This window comes from Protopterus annectens, chromosome 9.part0 (assembly GCF_019279795.1).
Source record: "Protopterus annectens isolate FY-2018-M chromosome 9.part0, PAN1.0, whole genome shotgun sequence".
In the NCBI taxonomy this organism is placed as follows: Eukaryota; Metazoa; Chordata; order Ceratodontiformes; family Protopteridae; genus Protopterus; species Protopterus annectens.
Window position 1 is genome coordinate 626,807,390 of NC_056743.1, and position 21,598 is coordinate 626,828,987.

The 21,598-nt window shown below is 43.5% G+C and overlaps 1 protein-coding gene across 2 annotated transcripts in view; it reads right to left on the reverse strand.

Moving 5' to 3' along the window:
* Window positions 1-21,598, reverse strand: part of PBX2 (PBX homeobox 2) — a 1,189,058-nt gene that overhangs the window by 478,164 nt on the left and 689,296 nt on the right. For both annotated transcript variants that reach the window (XM_044083193.1, XM_044083191.1), the window contains exon 5: window positions 12,602-12,737. In XM_044083193.1, coding sequence (XP_043939128.1) covers window positions 12,602-12,737 — 136 coding nt within the window. The remainder of the gene's footprint in view (window positions 1-12,601; window positions 12,738-21,598) is intronic.

A 21,598-nucleotide genomic window follows, 5' to 3' on the forward strand; every position in this document is an offset into this window, starting at 1 on the left:
CGCGAGTGTCGGTCCTTTTCTTTGCGTTTTTTAGTTATCTGCGTAGTCGGAGGATCCGACGGCATAATGTAGGCAAATTCGGAGCCGAAAATCTGTTCAGCAAAGTCCGAGCGACGTCTAAGCGTCCGCCGGTTAAAAGAAGCACAGGCTAGACAAGCTGCTACGTCGTGGTCTGGGCCTAAACAATGTATGCAATAGGAGTGGAAATCCTTATGAGGTATTTGTTTCCCACAAGTTAAACAGTTATTAACTTTCTCTGACATCGGCTGAGGCAAGAAAGTGTCCCCAACGGGGTACTTAGCTTTATAGAAGTCTTCGAAGTAGTATTCGGTAGTAGTAATCTCTGGATCTGACCGACCGGCACTTGCGAACAGCTTCTGCTTCGGGCGCCACGCGGCAAGAAAGACTGAGGAAAATGGCGTCGGCTGATGCCTTTATACCCGAAAACTGCTGCAATGACGTCGGGTGAAGTGCGACTCCAGCCGAAGCCAGACCCAGACTTTGGAATCCGGCCGACCGAAGGGCTGCCTGATGACAGGACAACCCATTTGTTATGACTGCAGATGCATCCTTGAAGGACATCAGGAGGGATAGCTAAGGGTCTGTGCTGTGGTAAATCTAAAAATGCCCAGTGTCTCTTTTTGGACTGAGAATAACCCTGGCATTCCCAGTGGAAATGCTCTCTCAAGGTATGTAGGGTTTCACCTAAAGAAAAATCCTCTGGAGGGGAAGCAGAAGGAATGGATTCCTCTGCATCTGAATCCTCATAGGCAGATAAAGTCATGTCTTCATATCTGCATATACAGAAACCTCAGTCGTCGGACTCTTGGTCGGTTAAAGCTGCTGGGGACAGGTCTCTTTCTTTAAGCAGGCAGCTCTGGAACCACCAATAAGTGCTTCACCACTCGCCAGCAAAAAACAAATTTATTGCAACAAAACTGAAAACTTATGACAATATATCGTTGAATCTGTTAATACAAGTTAAGCGCTTTCACCCAAAGCATTTGGGCTACATTAGAACAACTCGTAATTCAAAACTTCAAACTTGAATACTTTTTTGGGCGCCAAAAAATTTAAAAGCATTTAAAGAATTAAAAAAAAAACACTATCCTTTGTACTGCTATTTCAAGCCGTAATAGACAAAACGGCTTCATCATATTAATCCCCTGAATACTGCAATACAACTTCATATGTGTATGAATATATAAAATGTACAAATGCATACACAAATATAAAAAGTATACAAACATATACATAAACTAATTGAACTCTTAGTACTGTATATAATAAAATAACTCACCCACTGACTATAAAATGTATGAAAATGTATAGTCCCACATAACATATCATACAATTAATGTGTGGACTATAAATCTGTATACTCACTATCTGAATCAAAATGTATATATAATAATGTATATATAAAATACTAATATATATAAAAAACTTATTTCACTGTGTAGTGAATAACAAATAAGGTTAATATAGATGTCTACCTAAACAATGATCTATATACATCTCAAACCATTTTCATAACTGTATACTTTATAATGACCTAGTGTTGACCTAATATTACTGCAATATTTCCAATATGAGTTTAACTGGGACATAATCATTAAATCCAGGTGGGGTGGTTGCATCCAGATATATCTGCCACCAAACTTCCTTATAATTCAGTAAACTTTTGTTGTCACCTAACCTAGGGTCCACATTAATTGTACCCAAAATGGCAAATTTAAACTGGTGAGTGTCACCATTCTCTTCTCAATGTGTCGATATAACGCACTGGTAGTATCTTTTGTTCTAATACTGTAGGTATGATCATAAATTCTCTTTTTAAAGCATCTTTCCATCTTACCTACATAGTAACTAGAACAAATGTTACATTTTGCCATATATATAATCATTTTGGTATTACAATTACCTGTCTTGAACCTAACCGTTGTCTTATGTCCATTCTCTAATATTATTTTGTCCTTTTCCAATATGTAGCAACATTGGTTACAAGCTCCACATTTCTTATTACGTACATTATGTCCTCTCTATGTTCTTTGCCCCTCCATAGTATCGTTCTACATACTGTTTAATATTTCGTCCCATTTTATAAATAAAGTTAGGTTTAGTACCCATAACTTCAAGGTAACATCACCCATAATCAAATACCAATATTTATACATCAAATTTTTTATTTCATCAGCAGCCAAATTGTATTTTATAATACAGGATCTTTGGTATGGGCCAATCATGGTATTATTGTGATGTTCAGGATTTTGGTTCGATAATACCTCCATATCAGATCCTAACAATGGCTTATATTTAACATCCCATTCCTGAATGATGTATTGTACTACATTTTTCATCATATATTGGGGATAGCATTTTTGTTGAAATAAATTCTTTATAAAATTCAATTCTGCTGTCATATTTTCATATTCAGAGGTCATCCGTGCAGCTCGGATGCACTGCCCTTTGAATACATTATACTTAACTTTATCAGGGTGCCAACTACTATACTCCAAATAATTATTGGAGAATGTACTTTTCCGATGTATTGATTTAAGTTTGCCTCCCTGACGATAAATGTAAGTATCAAGGTAGGCCACACCTTCATAACTGTGAGTAAAAGTAAATTTTAAATACTCACTACTGTTGTTAAGAAACTGAATAAATGTCTGGAGTGTATCCATATCACCCTCCCATAGTATATACATATCATCCAGAAATCTGGAATAATGTTTAATATGTTTGAAGTATATACTAGGGAATTAATGAGTGTCTTCCCAATCAAGCATAACCAGGTTGGCATATATCGGGGCACAAGCTGCCCCCATAGCCAACCCCCTGGTCTGCTTGAAATACTCTCCTTCAAAGAAGATGTAGTTATTATCCAGTACTATGGACATCATCTCCAGAATTAGACATATTTCATCCCAGTTGAAGTTGGAATACTTAACAATACCATTGCTAAATGCTTCTAATCCTTCGTGTTTGGGGATGCTAGAAAAGAGATCTACAACGTCAATAGTGACAAAAATGATACCTTCTTTCCAAGCATCAATGGGATATTTACTTAAGAACTCCCAAGAATCTTTTACCATAGGAGGTATAAAGTACAGTTGTGTACCTACCATAAATGTAGATGTTAGAGTGTATTCACTGTTGCAGTCATTACTCTTGGGTTATCCTGCTGGCAGGCTACCCTCAGTCGGCCAGAATTCCAAAGTCTAGGTCCAGCGTCGGTTGCTGTCACCTTGCCCCAGATGTCAGGTGCCCCCAAATTGGAAGGCTGAAAAAATATGCCAATAAATATGCATGCACAAAAATAACATTTCCCTCATCTACAAGCAAATACACCAAATAGGTTGTATATGATAGAGACGTGCAGATAAGTCCCAGCAAAGAAAAGGGGGATGGTGGGTGGGTAACCTGGACTGCAACAGTGAATGCACTCGAACATCTACATTTATGGTAGGTACACAACTGTACTATGTTCATCGTGTTTCACTATTGCGGTCATTACTCTTGGGTTGAATCCCAAAGCTGAGGTTGGGTGGCTGGGCTAAATAGGATTAGGAGAGGCTATGAGGCCCTGCAGAACTGCAGTGGCAAAGCCTGCTCTGGACTTATCTTTGGTTGGTACTCCTCTGAGGAAGGCTGCTGAAGTGGCTGCTGCTCTAGTGGAATGAGGCCTAATGCCCTTAGGCACTGATTTGCCATGCTGAAAATAGCAGAAATGGATGCAATGGCCTATCCATTTAGAAATAGTCTGTTTTGTGATAGCCTTTCCTTGTGATCCTGCAGCACATGACACAAAGTTGCTCAGTCTTTCTGAAAGCTTTAGTTCTGTCCAAGTAAAAGCGTAACTGCCTGTGTATGTCCAAAGAATGCAGAATTTTCTCACCCTTGTTCTGTGGATTTGGATAAAAGGTAGGCAAGTGAATGGTTTGGTTGAGGGCCACACTGGACACCACCTTAGGCATAAATGTTGGGTTTGTCCTCAGAGAAACCCTGTCTGGATGAAAAATTATAAAAGGTTCCACAGCCATGAGTGCTTGTAACTCCGAGACTCGTCTTGCAGAGGTTAATGCTAGGAGCAGAGCTGTTTTCCAGGATATGAATTTTATATCTGCTGTTAATGCTTGCTTGAAGGGAGGCAGTGTGAGTTTTTCCAAAACATAATTGAGGTCCCAAGCCGGAATTGGTGCTCTCCTTGGAGGCCTAATGTTTTTGGCCCCATTGAGGTACTGAATTATTAAAGGATGAGAAAAGATAGGTGGTTCCGTATTGCAATGGGCTGAAAATGCAGAGGCATGAATCTTAATCTTTGAGAAGGAAAGGCCTTTGTTCAGCATCTCAGTTAGGTATTGTAAAATCTGAGGGATATTTGGTACACATGTGTCAATACCTTGTTCCTGGTTCCAAGCACAGAATTTCTTCCATTTTTCTGCATAAGATTTTCTGTTACTGGGCCTCCAAGATAACAGCCATAACAGCTTTTGAAAGAGGAGTGTTCTGAATGGCTACATTATCCGCCATGTTGCCAGATTTAAGGTCCTGAGTTGGCTGTGCAGAATCCGATTGTTTTGTTGGGTCAGCAAGTGAGAAGTTTGAGGCAATATCCATGCTGGACCTCGAGACAAGCTCTTTAGGATTGGGTACCAGTGCTGGCGTGGCCAGTCTGGCGCAATCAGTATCATTTTTGGCTTCTCTAGTCTGACCTTGAGGAGTACCCTGGGAAGGAGAGGCAGTGGAGGAAAGGCATATACTGTTAGATTTTCCCAGCTGATGGATAGGGCGTCCACTTTCCATGCTTGCTTGTGACAAATCCTTGTGCAAAATCTCTGCAATTGGCAGTTGTGAGGGGAGGCAAATAGATGTATTTTTGGGCATCCCCATTTCCTTGCTATCATGCTGAAGACTTGTGGATCCAGTTTCCATTTGTGGGGATCCATGAGGTTTCTGCTTAGTCTGCCAGAGAATTTGTTTTTCCTGGCAGGAATTGTGCTTGCAGGTGAACTTGAAAAGTCAATGCTGTGTCCCATAAGGTCATTTGCTTGTCTGCAAAGGGGGTAGGAATGTGTACTTCCCCACTTGTTTATGTACCACATGACCGTAGTATTGTCTGTCTTTATCAGTAGCTGTCCTGGATGAAGCAGGTCCTTGAAAGCTGTCAGGGCATTTTGAACAGCAAGCAACTCTTTTTGATTGATGTGAAGATGCATCTGGTTTGCAGGCCATGTGCCCTGAATACTATTTCCTGCCATAAGGGCCCCCCAGGCATAATCTGATGCATCCGTTGTCAGTGTCTGGCTGTGGGTAAACTGAATGGCAGACCCTTGTTGTGGTGACAGGCCTGTGCCCACCATCGAAACTCCTGTTGCAGGCAGGGAATGAGTGCAATTACTGTCTCCAGGCTGTGGCAATGCTGAGTCCAAACACTTTTTAGATACCATTGTAGTTTCCTCATATGCAGTCTCGCATATGGAATTAGTAGAATGCAGGATGCCATGAAACCCAAGGCCTGCAGGATTTTCCTTGCAGATAAGTGGGTTTTTGTTGGCAATTTGAAGTAAGAAGTCAGTTGCTTTTGTCTGGAGTGAGATGAGCCATTTGGGCAGTTGTATTTAAACTTGCACCCAGGAATATTATCTCTTGAGAGGGCACTAGTTTTGATTTCTTTTCGTTTACTGGGTACCCTAGGCCAATTAGTAATCTTTTTACAAACGCCAGATGCTGTAGAAGAATGTCTTTGTTCCCTGCTTGAATTAGGCAGTCGTTCAAATAGGGATATATTTGAATTCTTCTTTGTCTGTAAAATGCAATTACTGGTGCCAGGCATTTTGTGAAGACCCTGGGCGCAGTAGATAAGCCAAAGGGCAGTGCAGAGAATTGGTAGTGCATTGAGCCAGCTATGAATCTGAGGTATCTTCTGCAAGATTGTCTGATTGGGACATGCAGGTATGCCTCTTTTAGGCCCAAAGTTACGAGCCAAGCCTTCTTGCCCAGCATGGGCAGTAGCTGCTGTAGACTCAACATTTTGAATTTTGGAACTTCCAGAAACGTATTTAGTATAGACAGGTCCAGTATTGGTCTCTGGGCTTTGTCCTTTCTGGGCACTAGGAAAAGTCTGGAGTAAAATCCTTGCCCCTGCTCTTGTTGTGGTACTTGTTGAATGGCCCTCATGTCCATGAGGGCTGTAATTTGTTTTTGTGCATCTGCCCATTGATTGTGTAGCAGGTCTGGCATACCTTTTGACCTTGGTAGGGTGGGAAAATGGAACCTGTAGCCTTGGGACACTATGTTCAGGACCCATTTGTCTTGGGTAACCATTTGCCAATTTGATGAAAAAAGTGATAGTTTTCCCCCTAAGGGGGCTGCCAAAAGAAAAGTGCTTGGATCTGGCAGAGGAAAGTCATTGGGACTGTTTCCTGTAAGGTTGAGATTTGTCTTCTCCACTTTTGGAGGTAGGAGCACCCCCATTGTTTAGGCCTGTATGAGCCTGGGGGCGGAGATCTGCCACTGGGACGCCTGTATCTGCCTCTGTGGTCTGACACTGGAAAAGACCAATTTTTAGAAGGCCAGTTTCCTGCTAAACCTGGGTGGCTGTACCTGTAAGAAATCCTTGACTGTCTGCATGGATTTTGCTTTATCCTCCATTTTTTTCCAACACCTCTTCTGCTTTAGTACCAAAGTATCATGCTGTAATGGAGCATCCAATAATTTTGATTTAACATGATCAGGCAGATTCTGTTCCTTTAACCAAGCATGCCTTCTAATAACAGAACCTGTAACAGCGGCCCTGCAAGAGGCCTCCAGAGAATCATAACCACATTGCAAAGTATGCTTTCCCACTTGTTCAGCTGCATGCAATAAATCCTGCATTTCCTTGTTCTCAGAACATTCAGTATTTGTCAACAATTTCTGTTTAAAGCAGTGACTTTAAATATTGCTGATATTTAAGCATATGAAACAGACAACTTAAAGCCATTACAGCCAAGGTAGCAGAAGTGTAAACTTTTTCCCCCATCTGTCTAGAGCCCTAGAATTCCTATCAGAGGGGACAGGGTTTTTTGCAGTGGAAGCTTTAACTCCTTTGGGACCCTGAGATATAGTTTCTGGGTCAGCAGCGGGGTTTTTATATAGGAATTTATGAGAATCAGGGACCCTGTAGTATCTGTCTGGCTTAGCAGGTGCAGGGGGTAAAGAGTCAGGGGACAGCCCGGACTCTGAAAATACATCATCTACAATGTCTAGAACAGGTGGAATAGCAAGGGGTCTGTGCTGAGGAAGTAGCAGAAAGTCTCTGAGCCTATTCTTGGATTCAGAATAATCTTGGCTCTCCCAGTGGAAATGCTCCCTCATGGTATGCAGGGTTTCCCCAAAAGAATAATCCTCAGGGGGACAGGCTGAAGGAATGGATTCTTCAGCATCAGAATCATCATAGGGAAGCATGGAGTAATCATGTTCAGAAGAGGAATCAGAGGAAATAGAAACCTGATCAGAATCATACTCTGTCTCCTGCCTAGGCCTCTTATCAGGAGGGGGAATGGGAACCCCTGATCAAAGTAATTAGGTCTTCGGCCATTTTGAGCATCTGTGTTTTAGGCATGGAAGTCTGAGTAGGAGAATGCTGTACTTGTTTCTTTGTCTTTAGAGCTGCTTTAGTCTTTGTCTTTGAAGCTGAAGATGGCTTAACATATAGTTGTGTAGGTCTGAAGACACCCTCAGAAGCAAATGCCTGCTCAGCGGCTCTGGACCCATCTGAGGGAATGATTTCCAAGTGTCCAATACCTTGAGTATCCAGAGGCCCAGTCGGCTCCACGTGGGAGTCAGAAGCGGCCTGTGGCTCTGAGGTAGCAGGCGCCAGGGGGTGCGAAAGCACCTCGCTGAGAACAGGTGACTGGCCTAGCGGAGGCCTTGTCGGTTTTGGACCTCGGATGCCTATCATTTTCCTTGTCCTTGCGTATTTTGTATACTCCGGTCGTCGGCTGCTCCGATGGCATTATATAATTAAATCTTCAGGCAAAGTAATGAAATGCAAAATCGAACAGACGCTTAATAGTGCATTGGTTAAATCTAGCACAAAACTGACAGCTAGCAACGTTGTGATCAGGGCCTAGGCAAGGAATACAGTAAGAGTGAAAATCCTTATGAGGTATTTGCTTCCCACAAGAAATACAATTGTTAACTTTTTCTGACATCGGTCTGGAGCAAGAAAAAAGTTTCCCCAACGGGGTACTTAGCTTTAATGAAGACTTCGGTTCTGAAATTCGGATTAGAAAATCTCAGGAGTCGGCAGACCGGCACTTGCGAACTGCTTTTGCTTTGGGCACCGCGCGGCAAGAAAGACTGAAGAAAATGGCGTCAGCTGCATCTTTTATACCCCCGGCGCACTGACGTCAGGGAAGAGGCGACAGCAACAGACGCTGGACCTAGACACTGGAATTCTGGCCGACTGTGGGTACCTGCCAGCAGGATAACCCAAGAGTAATGACTGCAACAGTGAAACACTATGAACATCACTGTATATGTATTTTAACTTACAATCAATGTATTTATCCAACGGAAACGTTTTAGATTTACTACCTGATACTATAGGTCTAAAAGTTGGGTTGGAAGTGTCCTTATGTACTTTAGGTATGCCTACCAAAGTAGATAATTTAGGATGTTTGACCTTTAGATAATTGTCTAAATCATTGGTCACTCTTCCTTCAATTAAGTATTCTTCCAAATATGAATCAATTCTTTGGTAGGCTACATTAATCTCATTAAGTGATTTAGTTTCATAATTTCCAGAGTAATACAAAATATCATACATCTTTTTTGTATATTCGATGCTATCATATAGGACCACCCCTCCCCCTTTATCAGGCTTCATTACCCTGATGTTATTGTCCCTTTGCAAATTTAATATTTTCTCTTCCTCCTTAGTTAAATTACTTGTATATGTAATTTCTCTAAACTTACTGTACATTTGATAAATTTCTCTAGTCACAACCTTATCATAGGTATCTACTATAGGATGACTGGGTGGAATTTAAGTACTAGCTTTCTTTTTTTAACATATCCACAGAGTTTTGGTTATTAATATAAGTCTGAGGTTTCTCCTTAAATAATATAGCTAAATTAACTTTCCTAATATATTTTTTTAAACTCACAGACAATCAACAACGTCAAATTTAGGGTTGGGTATGTATTTCATACACTTAGTTAACAAATAAAAATGTGAGCGACTAATAATAGTATTGGAATAGTTGTAAATACTAAAATTGTTGTATGTGTAAATATTGTCCGTAATTACAATATCACCAACCTCATATCCAACTTCTGGTGATGTAATCACTACTTGTTCTTCCACCAATACTTCTGACTGTTCCTCATATTTGAATGGTAATAATGTTGCTGCCTTCTGTTTTGAAAAGGTTGTCCCTGTACTAGATTGTCCTTCTGAAAATGTTCTCTATAATGGTGTGGTCTTTCTTGAATATCTCTTTCTTCTTGTAATCGACTATTGTTCTTACTATCATAATTACGCTTTTCTTTTTCCTTAGGCCATAAATAAGCCATATCCTTCTTGTAATGCTCAACATCTCTTTGTATTTTTTTAAACTTTCTATCCCGAATATTATTAATCCATCTATCAGCTAAATGAAATTGTTTGATGTATAATTTTTTCCATTCAGAAAATAGGCCATTAATTATATTAGTATTCAAATTGTCAGCTTCCTGTACTAACTTACATCATTTTTCATCATTGAATTTTATAAGCAACTGCATAAAATTATAACCACATTCATTAAAAAATGTATTAAATTCATTAATACCATTATTTGTTAAATCTAAACCCATGGGTTGTTTGAAAAACCTCAAACCCATTGGTACTATTTTCATTTCAATGCATTTAAGCAAATAAGCATTGTCAACTTTCAAACCATTAATGTTTTTAAGCTTTTTACCCAATGAATAGATCATGCTTTTTAAGCTTTTTACCCAATGAACAGATCATGCTTTTTAAGCTCCCCACTTTATCTAATTCGGGAGACTTAATATTTTGATTATACTTCATACCGTCCAAGTTACAGTTTACTGTTAAAAATTGGTTGAATTGATTGCCCTCGTTAGTAAATCCTACTCCTGGACACTGGACAGAGTGAGTGTTGGTAATGACACCTTTATTATGTGGTATAGCGCTACCCATCACTGAAGAATACGCTTTAAGTGGTAGCGTTCTTTTCGGCTTGGCACCAGTTCGTTTAGCCTCATCTTCCACATCGTATATCAAAAAAATCAATGGTAAAATCAGTTAAATTAACCTTACTGCTATTCAAAGGTTCAGTAATGTCTAACACATCGGTGTCGCTTCGGACTGCCTCCATGACAGGTACCTTCATTAGGTAAAATGAAGCTGTCGTTGTTGGCATCCCTCTCCCCAATAGATGTATTGACCTCTCTGTTGTGAGAATTAATGCCGCTTACCATAAGATTTTCCCCCAATAACTGGTGATCACAATTGGGGGTATCTTTAATATTGGTGCCAATAGTACCTTGAGTTTTGGAATTATCCTGATCTTTAGGCAAGCGAGTAGATTTCATAACACAGTCATTGTTGTATAAGTTGTTAACCAGTTGAAGCAGTTTACTTAGTTCACCCTTAAGCTGCGCAATCTCTTCTCGTAAACCATAAAGGTTATATTTCTCATCTCCAGACTCCTTTAATGGTACTGCACCGGTGATATCCATAGCTGGAAGAGCAACAACAGAATAGATCCAATTTGGATACAAACAAAAACAGCAAACAGCTCTGGAACCACCAATAAGTGCTTCACCACTCGCCAGCAAAAAAAAACAAAAATTTATTGCAACAAAACTGAAAACTTATGACAATATATTGTTGAATCTGTTAATACAAGGTAAGCGCTTTCACCCAAAGCATTTGGGCTTCATCAGAACAACTCTATTACGGCTTGAAATAGTAGTACACAGGATACTGTTTTTTTTTAATTCTTTAAATGCTTTTAAATTTTTTGGCGCCAAAAAAAGTATATAAGTTTGAAGTTTTGAATTACGAGTTGTTCTGATGAAGCCCAAATGCTTTGGGTGAAAGCGCTTAACTTGTATTAACAGATTCAACAATATACTGTCATAAGTTTTCAGTTTTGTTGCAATAAATTTGTTTTTTGCTGGCGAGTGGTGAAGCACTTATTGGTGGTTCCAGAGCTGTTTGCTGTTTTCGTTTGTATCCGAATGGGATCTATTCTGTTTCTTTAAGCAGGGGAAGGCTGACTTCCCCTAATCAGCATGAACAGGCCTTCTGCCATTTTAAGCATTTGAGATTCTGGCAAGGAAGCAGGCGCTTGAATTTGGTTAGTCTTTTTTTAGGCGTAGCTCGTACTCTTGGCCATAGAAATTCAGTAGTTTTAGAAAGAACTGAAGACGCGAAAGAAGTCATCTGTTGGTGTCGAATATCTGTAATGCGAAGAACTTCCTCAGAAGCCAGTGCCTGCACAACGGCTCCGGACCCATCCAAGGTAGAGACTTCCTCAGGTTCCATAGTCAAAGAAGAGTCTCGCAGCATACCGGACTCCTAACAGGTCTCGCTAGCAGCCTGCGAATCCATCGAAGAAGGTATAAGGGCTGCTGAAGTGCCTCTGAGTACCGACAAACTGGCGACTAGCTTAACGGATGTGTCGTCGGCAGTTTTGGACCTGTGCGGTCTGTTTCTATCCTAGCGTTTTTTCGGAAGATAGATAGTCTGATGGCTTACCGAAGCCATTTTGGAATACGGAGATAGAGAACGAAAGTATTTAGCTACAATAAGGACCCAACAACGAAAAGTTTGGGCATTGAACAAAGCACAAAACCGACAGCGAGGTACGTTGTGGTCTGGGCCTAAACAGGTGATGCAGTAAGAATGGAAATCTCAGTGTGGTATTTGCTTTCCACAGGTGAGACAAATAACTTTTTCTGACATCAGTTAGAGCAAGAAAAAAGAATCCCCAACGGGGTACTTAGCTTTAGAAGACTTCAGGATGATTCAATTTCGGAAACGAAAACTCAGGTAGTGGCCGACCGGGCACTTGTGCGAACTGCTTTGGGTTCCTTGGCAAGAAAAACTGATGTAATGGTGTCGGCTGCCTGTTTTTATACCGCTGATGACCTGACGTCAGTCCTGAAGTGACAGCAACAGACACAGAAATACTAAGTCTCTGGTATTCAGGCCGCCTACCTGCTGGCAGGTAACCCAAGTGTGATGACTGCAACAGTGAAACACGAAGAACATCTAACCATTCACGACCACGGCAAACGAGATCTGAGAATTATGGGTAGTAGGAAGTCTGGAGAAGGGAGGAGCTTGAGCTCAGCAGCTGCCGCTCAATTTGCCGGCTCAGATCAGAGGGTCAGATCTGTGACCCATCCATAATCAATAATGACATGAATGGCATCATATCTCACATTTTCAGATCAACTCTCATGTTTAATTAACACAAAATGGTAGAATACTATTCAGTGACAAGGCTGAAGAAATTTGCAGAATGGCCAACACAGTTCTAATGCTAAAAATGTCACTGCTTAACTTTGGACAGCTTAGGTCCACTTTTACCTGTGAGACAGTGATTCCACACTTCTTTGCCAGCTCCTCCTTGGCTTCCTCACTTGGGTAGGGGTTACTAAGGTGCGAGTAAAAGTACTCATTTAGTACTTCTGTTGCTTGTTTGCTGAAATTCCGCCTTTTTCTCCTGGAAAGAAGAAAAAAACATATGGACAGTTAGATCAAGGAAAGAACAGTGGTGCTTTTCACATTACATCAATAATATATGCTGTAATCAGTGACTGCAGACTAATCCTGGTCAATTTTATCATATCCCAAGTAGTCACTTACTGCAAAAATGGGAAACCATGGCAATTTTCTGTATTAACTGCCTGCAACCAATGCACCAGACTTGAAATGCTGGTCTTGCCCCAACCAGAATGGATCCAGCAACCGACTTTGTGGCACACTAGTGGTAATCAGCTTTTACCCAGTTTCCCACTAACTTCCAATTTTTTAGTTAGTTTGCCAGTTTCCTACCTAAACCATTTCGGATCCCACTTCCTTAATCTCAATTCCCAGTCAATCTGCTGTGATGCAAGATGACAAAAGGTCTCATTAATTATGACAACTTCTAGCTAAAAAAAAGAAGTTATGTACTCACCATAATGTTCCATCCGAGTAGGTAAACTTCATTTGTCAGCAACCTGTGAGTCACGGATCCGAGCCGGCAGCATACCAAGCAAAAAGATCTGCACTCCAAGCTCCTCCCCCTTACCCATACTACACTGCAACCTCCTTCCTATCCTCAGATCGTGTTTGCCACCTGCACATAAAACAAACTAACAACCTGAGACACCTGACTCAAGGACAAAGTAAACCTCATAAGTCCGAACCTCAAGCTCAGCTAAATAACCATGAAGGTCAGGGGGAAGGAGGGAGGGACGGCTGCTGACAAATGAAGTTTACCTACTCGGATGGAACGTTATGGTAAGTACATAACTTCTTTATCTGAAGTAGTTAACTTAATTTGATCAGCAACCTGTGGGACAGAGACCCCAGCTACCCGAATCTTGGGAGGCCCTTAAGGAAGGATATTCCGGAGCACGGCAGAGCCAAAGGCAGCCCTTCCTCTAGACATCAAATCCAGTTTACAATGAGAGATAAAGGTGTGACAGGATGCCCAGGTAGCTGCTGAACAAATGTCATCCACGGAAACTCTAGACCAGAATGCAGCAGACGTTGCCATGGAACGCGTAGAATGAGCATAAACCCTCAATTGGTTCTGGTAAGCCAGACTCTCTGTATGCTTGTAAGATGCAACTTGAAATCCACCTGGCGAGAGTCACCTTAGAAACTGGTTTCCCTAGAAAAGGCTTAGCAAAGGAGACAAAAAGTTGATCAGATTTACGAAAGACAGCTGTCCTGTGCAAATAAAAGCGTAACTGTCTGTGAACATCCAGCAAATTAAGTTTATATTCTCCTTTGTTCTGGAAATTAGGGAAAAAGGCAAATAAATGGACTGATTAATGTTAGTCTCAGAAGCAACTTTAGGGAGAAAGGAGGGATTAGTCCTGAGAGATACCCTATCCTTATGAAACACAAGATATGGAGGTTTGATACAGCAAGCCTGAAGCTCCGACACTCTCCTGGCTGAAGTAATTGCTACCAAAAAGGCAGTCTTCCATGACAAGAACTTCAGATCAACGGAAGCTGCGGGTTCAAAGGGAGACGCAACTAACGCCTGAAGAACTAAGGTCAGATCCCATGGTGCTGATGAATTTCTAACTGGGGGTCTCAAAAGAAAAGTGCCTTTTAGAAAGGTCTTAAATTCTGGCAGCAGCGAGGGAACCAAAGTTGTCCCCAATATGAAAATGGGAAATGGCAGCCAGCTGGACCTTCACAGTAGCTGAGCTGGCCCCTTGCTGAAAAATATGAGACAAGAATTCCAGTACCGCTGAAATAGGAGCGGTGAAAGGATCCAAGTTCTTTTGTGAAGCCCAAATTAAAAAACGTTTCCATTTGCTACTGAAAATCTTCCTGGTAGAGGGTTTATGTGCCGCCACCAGGATAGACTTGACTCAGTAAGAGATACCGGGAGTCCTGGCAACTAGGGGAACTGGATCAGCCGAGCTGAGAGCTGGAGACCATCCAGGTTCGGAGGAGCCATTCCCGAGGGATGAGAAATCAGATCTGGAATGGGATCCAAGATCCAGAGTGGAGCTATGAGATGAGACCGCAGGCAGGGGAACCAGACTTGACGAGGCCAGAATGGGGCTATGAGGATAATCTTGCTCCCCAACCGGCGATCTTTCTGCAGAAATGTTGTCATAAGCGGAAGTGGAGGATGTGTATAAAGAAGACCGGGCGGCCAAGCATGGACTAGAGCATCTCTGGAGGCTTCTCCCAAAGGAGGAATTAGAGCGAAAAACTCGCTGCACTTCACGTTGGAAGGCGATGTGAAGAGATTGCAGCAAGGCTGACCCTACTTGAAGAAGATCTGTTCCGCTACACAAGGATTCAGAGACCACTCATAAGGAGAGAGGATAGTTATGCTAAATTGTTTTGCAAGTATGTTGGACCGACCCGGAATGTGCGTTGCTAACAGGAAGCAGTTGGTGGAGATTGCCCATTCCCAAACTCTCATGGCCTCTCGGCAAAGGGGGTAAGACCTGGTTCCCCCCGGTTTGTTGATATATCAGACCACTGACATATTGTCCGGCTAGATAGCAATAGTCCCCGGAGGAAGAGAGGCATGAAGGGCCTGCAATGCCAAAAGGACCACCCTCATCTCCAGGACATTTATATGCAGTACAGTCTCGGTCTGAGTCCATGTGCCTTGGACAATCCTGCCTGCACAATGCCCCCCCCCCCCACCACCACCACCCTAGGCGGGAGGCATCCGTGGTCACTGTGGCCTGGGGTGGTGACATAACAAAAGGTCATCTTGCAACTTGCAATGTCCACAGTAGAACCCTCATGTGCAGACGAGTGTAAGGAATCGGACTGATCGCTGCCGCCATGGACCCCAAAGCTCTCAGGACTAATTCTGCTGGGGGAGCAGGGGACTGAAAGCGGGCTAGCACATGCAGAGTCATGCTGTGAAGTCTGTCTGACGTTAGGAAGGCCCTGGCCTGGAGGGTATCTATCCTGGCCCCTAGTCGTCTAGGTATGGGAAGACCTGTATGCCCTGGAGCCGCAGGTGGGCAGCTACAACTGCCATGACCTTGGTGAACACCCTGGGGGCTGTGTTGAGACCGAAGAGTAGGACCCGGAACTGGTAATGACTGGCCCCTAACCGAAAGTGGAGAAACCTCCTGGACCATGTTTCCACGAGAATATGGTAGTACCGCATCCTTGAGGTTTATGGAGCACATCCAGTCCTCCTCCTGCAAGAGGGGCAGGATGGATTGAATCTTGACCATCTGGAATTTCTCCTTGGCAACGAAAAGGTTCATTGTTGACAGGTCGAGAATCGGCCTCAAGTCCCCTGTCTTTTTTGGCACCAGAAAGAACCTGGAGTAGATGCCTGATCCAGACTGGTCTGTGGGCACATGCTGGATGGCACTTTTTTCTAGCAGCTTTTTTATTTCCAAAGCCGCGGCCTCCCTTTGAGTGGGTGGGACATCTGGGAGGCACCTTGAGTAAAGGGGCTTGTTTATGAAGGGGATTGAATAGCCTCTGCATATTATCTGAAGCACCCAGCGATCTGCCCTGATGGACTCCCATTGAGCCAAGTGCCTCGAAAAACACCCCCCAACTGCCTCCAGAGAGGAGAAGTTTGGCAACCCCTCAGGGCTGCTGAGCAGGTCAGTCGGAAAAGGGTTCCCGTGACCCGAAGTTCTTCGGTCCCCCTCTGCCTCTGGGCCGGCATCCACCTTGTCCCCCTCTGCCTCTGGGGGAGGACGAGTCCTGAGCGTTCCGGTCCTGCTGAGATTTCCGGAACCACATCTTCTGCCCTCGCTGGTTTCTAGAGAAGGACATTTGAGGGGCAGAGAAGCATATCCAGATGGCTGACAGCATTTTCCTGTCTTTCTCACTCTAGACCAGCGCCTCGCGGTCTTCACGAAGAGGGTCGACCCATCAAAGGGTGCATTCGCGAAGGACGCCTTGAAGGGTTCAGAGAAATCGCAAAGTCAAAGCCAGGCATGATGCCTTAAGGAGATACTGGACCCGCTAGCTCTAGCGGCTCCCTCAGTGGCATGGGAAAGTAGCCGCATAGAAGTATTAGAACACTGACTTAAGAGTGGCCATACGAGCCAAGAAAGTCCATTTATCCTCGGCCGACATGGACTCTGAGGGAGACTCAGCGTACTCTTTGACCAGGTCCCGCTGCAGTCTGATTACATGGGTCAAGTAATTCAGCGCCCTTATAGAGAAGGTACCTGAAGCAAAAGTCCGCTTTCCAATGCGGTCCATTTCCCGAGATTCCTTGTCAGAGGGGGTGGACCGAAGAACTTCCTGGGAGAGTTCCTTTTTGGTGGCCGCCACCCACCATGGCATCAACCGGGGAACCCTTGCTCTGTGAAGCTTTGTCTGCAGGGGGACTAAGGGCCTTCTAGGTATCGGCTCTACAGTGTCTGGCTCCTTCCACGCCCTGGTGGTAATCAGGTCGGCTGGGGGGGACATCCAAGAGGTAGATGGGCCTGTGTCGAACGCCTCCAGGAATACAGACTCCTCCGAGGGTTTTTGGGCGGACGCCCCCCCCCCCTTTGGCGGAGTATTTCCATAATATCTCCAAAGGAGACATTGTTGGGGGGTGATTTGGGGGAACCCTCCCCTTCCTCCAAATCGGTATTCTCAGTGAGGGACTCAGGGGAGTCTAAGTGCCTCTTTGCACAGGCTGCAAGAATAGACGCATCATCCGGTCCACATCTTGCTGCGAGTAGACCTGGAGGAAGCCGCTGAAGCCGGCCGGGAGGGCCTACACGACGGCGACCTTGAGGCTGGTCGGGTCTCCTCCTCCGGCTCTGGGGAGAAATGTGGCGAACGGAGCCGTGGGGAGGAAGGCTTGGACACTCTTAATGGAGAAGAGACCACCTTAGCGGGAGGGGCAGAGGGGTCCAATTCGGCCTGCCGCTTGCGGCTTCTTTCTCTCTCTCTCCCTTCTCTTTTTTTTATCCTTCTTGGCCTCTCGTTCTCCCTGAGACAAGGTGGGAGGGTGAGTCCCAGACAGGGGAAGAGGGCTAGTTGTCTGGACAGCCGCGGCTGTCGCTACAGAGAGGGAAGGAGAAGAAGCTGATTCTGGCGGGTCTTCTACCCGCAGAATCAGCTTGTTCCTCCTATCCCTTAAGGCTCGAAGGTTAAAGGCCGCACAAATCTGGCAACCCGAAGAAAGGTGTGGAAACCCCAAGCAAATCACGCACTGAGTGTGACCATCTGCTGGCGACAGCTTATGGCCACACTCAGAGCATTTGGAAAAAGTCACTTTATGACTTTCAGCCATACTAGAGAGAGACGCAGAGCCACACACGCGCACCTGAAAGAGGGAAAAATAGGGGCCTACAAAGGGATGAGTAACTACCAAAGGTAAAGGAAAAATAAAGGCTAGGGAGAAAGAACACCCAAAGAAAGGTATTAAAATACACGCACACCCAAAAAAAAGTAGACTAAGAGAAGTTTGAAGTAAAATATTGCTACACTTGCCTGGAGCTCTAAAAAATCCCATGCTTGGCAAAGCCGTGGCAAACGAGATCTGGGGATTGGAAGGAGGTTGCAGTGTAGTATGGGGGAGGAGCTTGAAGCTCGGATCTTTTTGCTTGGTATGCTGCCGGCTCAGATCCGTAACCCACAGGTTGCTGACAAATGAAGTTAACTACTTTAGATCAGATATTAAAAACTTTACCCTTTTTCATTCACCAGTTATCATGGACATCATTTTGCTGCTACTGGGATCTGCCATACTTATTTCATGTACTGTCATGTCGTCAAGATCTCTGACTACTCTTCTAATTACTGCTTAGACTCCTATCCCTCTGTGTCCTAACATTCAGCTAAGCACCCATCCAGCTCTTCATTATTAAGTTAGATACTAAACCCTCCAGTTTTCCAGTCTCCTATGTGGTACCAATTCAAAAGCCTTGCTAATGCTCATGTCCATTACAGCTGTTGATATTTCCCTGTCATACTCGTCTAAAAATTCAGTCCTAAATCAGGTATGACTGACTGCTTCTAGCCAAGAAACCACACTGGCTGTTCTGGTGGCTGGTGTCCACTACTAGTGCTACTAGCTTTTCCCTCAGATTTTCATTTTCTCTCACTCTTAAGCTAACGTACCTGCAACTTCCTTGACTTTTTTTGACATATCGCTCACACCTTGTACAAAGGTATCACCGCTTGATGTCTTCATCTCCACAGGCACTTCTACACCTGCCAGTCATCTGCTGAAGATCTCCACTGGGAAACTTTGAACACAGTGGTCAAAATTCCAAATACTCGCAGGTAAGCTTATCTGGTCCTTGTTCCATTACCCTTCAACAAGAGTAGTCATTTCCCTCTAAGCCACCTCCGCTTTATTTGTTGTGTTGTCTACTGTTCTTCCCTTCCTGCTGTACCTATTACTCAGCATGGCAACCTTCCTTGCTTTCTTCTGTGAACACTGTAGCAAAGTATTCATTCTTTAGCTCCATTTTCCCCAGCCTTCTGTGATCTTCTCATCTTTGCACAGCCTAGCTAGTTCTGGCTCTCTTCTTCCTGCTAACATACTTAAAAGGCACTTGACTCCTCTTCTTGAGTCCTTCCGCTAACCCCTTCAACTTCAGTCTTTGCTGCATTTTGCTAAACTCCTAAAAATGTTTCCACGTCACCCATCTCTTGTATGTTTAGTCCTAACTGCTAGTCTCATATTAAGGTCTTCTCCATTTGATTTTCTGTCTCTTCCTCACACCCGTGTCCACGGTCCTGAGCACTTCACTCCTGACTCGAAGTTCTTCATCCTGACTTGATGCCCCCCTTTTTTTTGTAGACTGCGACTCTACCTCACCTCTCCCTTCTCTGACATTTGCAAAAATATAACCCATGGACTTTCATGTTCAACCCATTCCTGTCACTGATCCATGTTTCTGTGACACCAGCAATATTAATCTCTTTATGCTTCACTGCTTGTGTTTGCAGCTACTCTATTTTCATATCTAGACTCCTTGTACTACAAAGTGAGACTTCCCAGACATGATGCATATCATCCTTGCTTGTGCTCAGTACAAAAAGCCAGAATAATAAATCTCCTGATATGGAGGCTTTCCTGACACTCACGCACATTCTTGTATACAAGCTGGTCCCTCTCCACAACACTCCCTCAATACCAGGGTACTGCTATCACCCATTCAGACTTTTTTTTTTTTGGGGGGGGGGGGGGGACAAGAGGAGTATCTCACTTTTTAGCTATCCGAAGTTAACCCATGCATAATAAGTCAGGATTTTGAATGACTTGACATCTTAAGTCATATTTAACAAGGTCAACTACCCCTTTCACTGTTAACTACAGTCCCTTTGAAATGGCTACTGAGGAGTACATTAAGTACTTAGGTTAAGTTGGACTCCATGTCTATTAATTTCAATACTCAATTTCGGGCGACTACAATTATCTGTCAACCAACTAAAAATTTTACACAACCAACAATAAGTATGCCTTATGTTCCAACATTTCATCAGTACCAACTCACTAGATCACAGTGACCCCTTTTCCAACCAGAGGGCATATACTTAACCTTTTCCTTACGGAAAGTGGCATCTACACCAACTAATATCACAGGAGGTTAACAGGCTAATGGCCCTAGAGCCTTTTAAGCCTAGTCATACATGCTCCAATTTCCCCCATTTATCAATACCCACAGACTAGAATGGCTTTGGTATATAACTGTGCCTTAGAGCATCTACAAGCTGGCCCTCTCCATAAGGGATCCAGGTGACAAACCCGGGTGAATTTGCAATTTCTCATCGATTGGTCCAAACTGCATTTGAACATGCTTAGAGAGGACTTCTGCTTCAAGTGAATGGGAAGTCTGTTCCAGAAAAAAGGGGTAATCGCAGAAACACATACCTGTCCCTAAAACATGCTTTGGTTACATCACAGAAATGGTTTATATCCTTAAACTGGGTAATTCTAGTGTTAGTTTTGTGATTGTATAGTAGGTCCATCAGGGTTGGATCAGAGGATGTCTTGTACATTACGCTCAGATTGCCCCTTAGTACTCTGTAGTAGACAGAATACAGGGACAGGGCTTTGAGGCGGTCTGCTTAGAATGCGTTATTTACACCCTGTATTCTTTTAGTGAGGAACCTCTGTAGCCACTCCAGCTGTTGCAAATGCCGGCCAAATACATGTTGAGGGGGTGCACTGTATTACATTACTGATCTAATTAGGGCAGAGTACAGTAGGACTATGATCTCTATATATGTGGATGCCATGCCCTTACTTAAATGTTGTGCCACATAGAATAAAACTCTCAGCACTATGGACACATGGTGATTAAAGTTCAGGTTAATGTCAACCTGAGCTCCCATTTTTAGGGGAGTGTTATCAATGCTGTAACTTGCAGGGGTGGTCATCTTCCCAAAGGGTATAGTTATGTATATCTACATCTTTTGGGGATTTACTGATTACACCCAATTTGCAACTGCCAGCAAATTTAGTCAGCCAAAGGCCCCCTACATTTGCCTTGACTTCAAAGTATATTCTGACCAGGAGCAGTCCCAGTACTGAGCCCTGTGGGACAGCACTAGTAACAAGCCTCTTAGTGAATATGGCTCCCCTTACCATAACTTCACGGGTCCCATCTGTGAACCATTTTGCTATCCATCAGGTGACATAGGGATTTAGGCCTAAAATCGTGAGCTGGTCTACAACACCAGAGTGAGGTATTGTAACAAATGCCTTTGTCAGGTGAAGGTAGACACTATGTACCACTTTTTGCCCTCATCCAAGGCCCTAGTGACCTTCTCGAAGGAGTCCACCAGGTTTAGTAGGCATGACCTGCCCTTAACAAAATGGAACTCGGACGGGTCCAGTTTTCAAAGATTTCCTATGTCTTTTTCAAGTCGACAATAATTCTTCCCATGGTATTCCATACA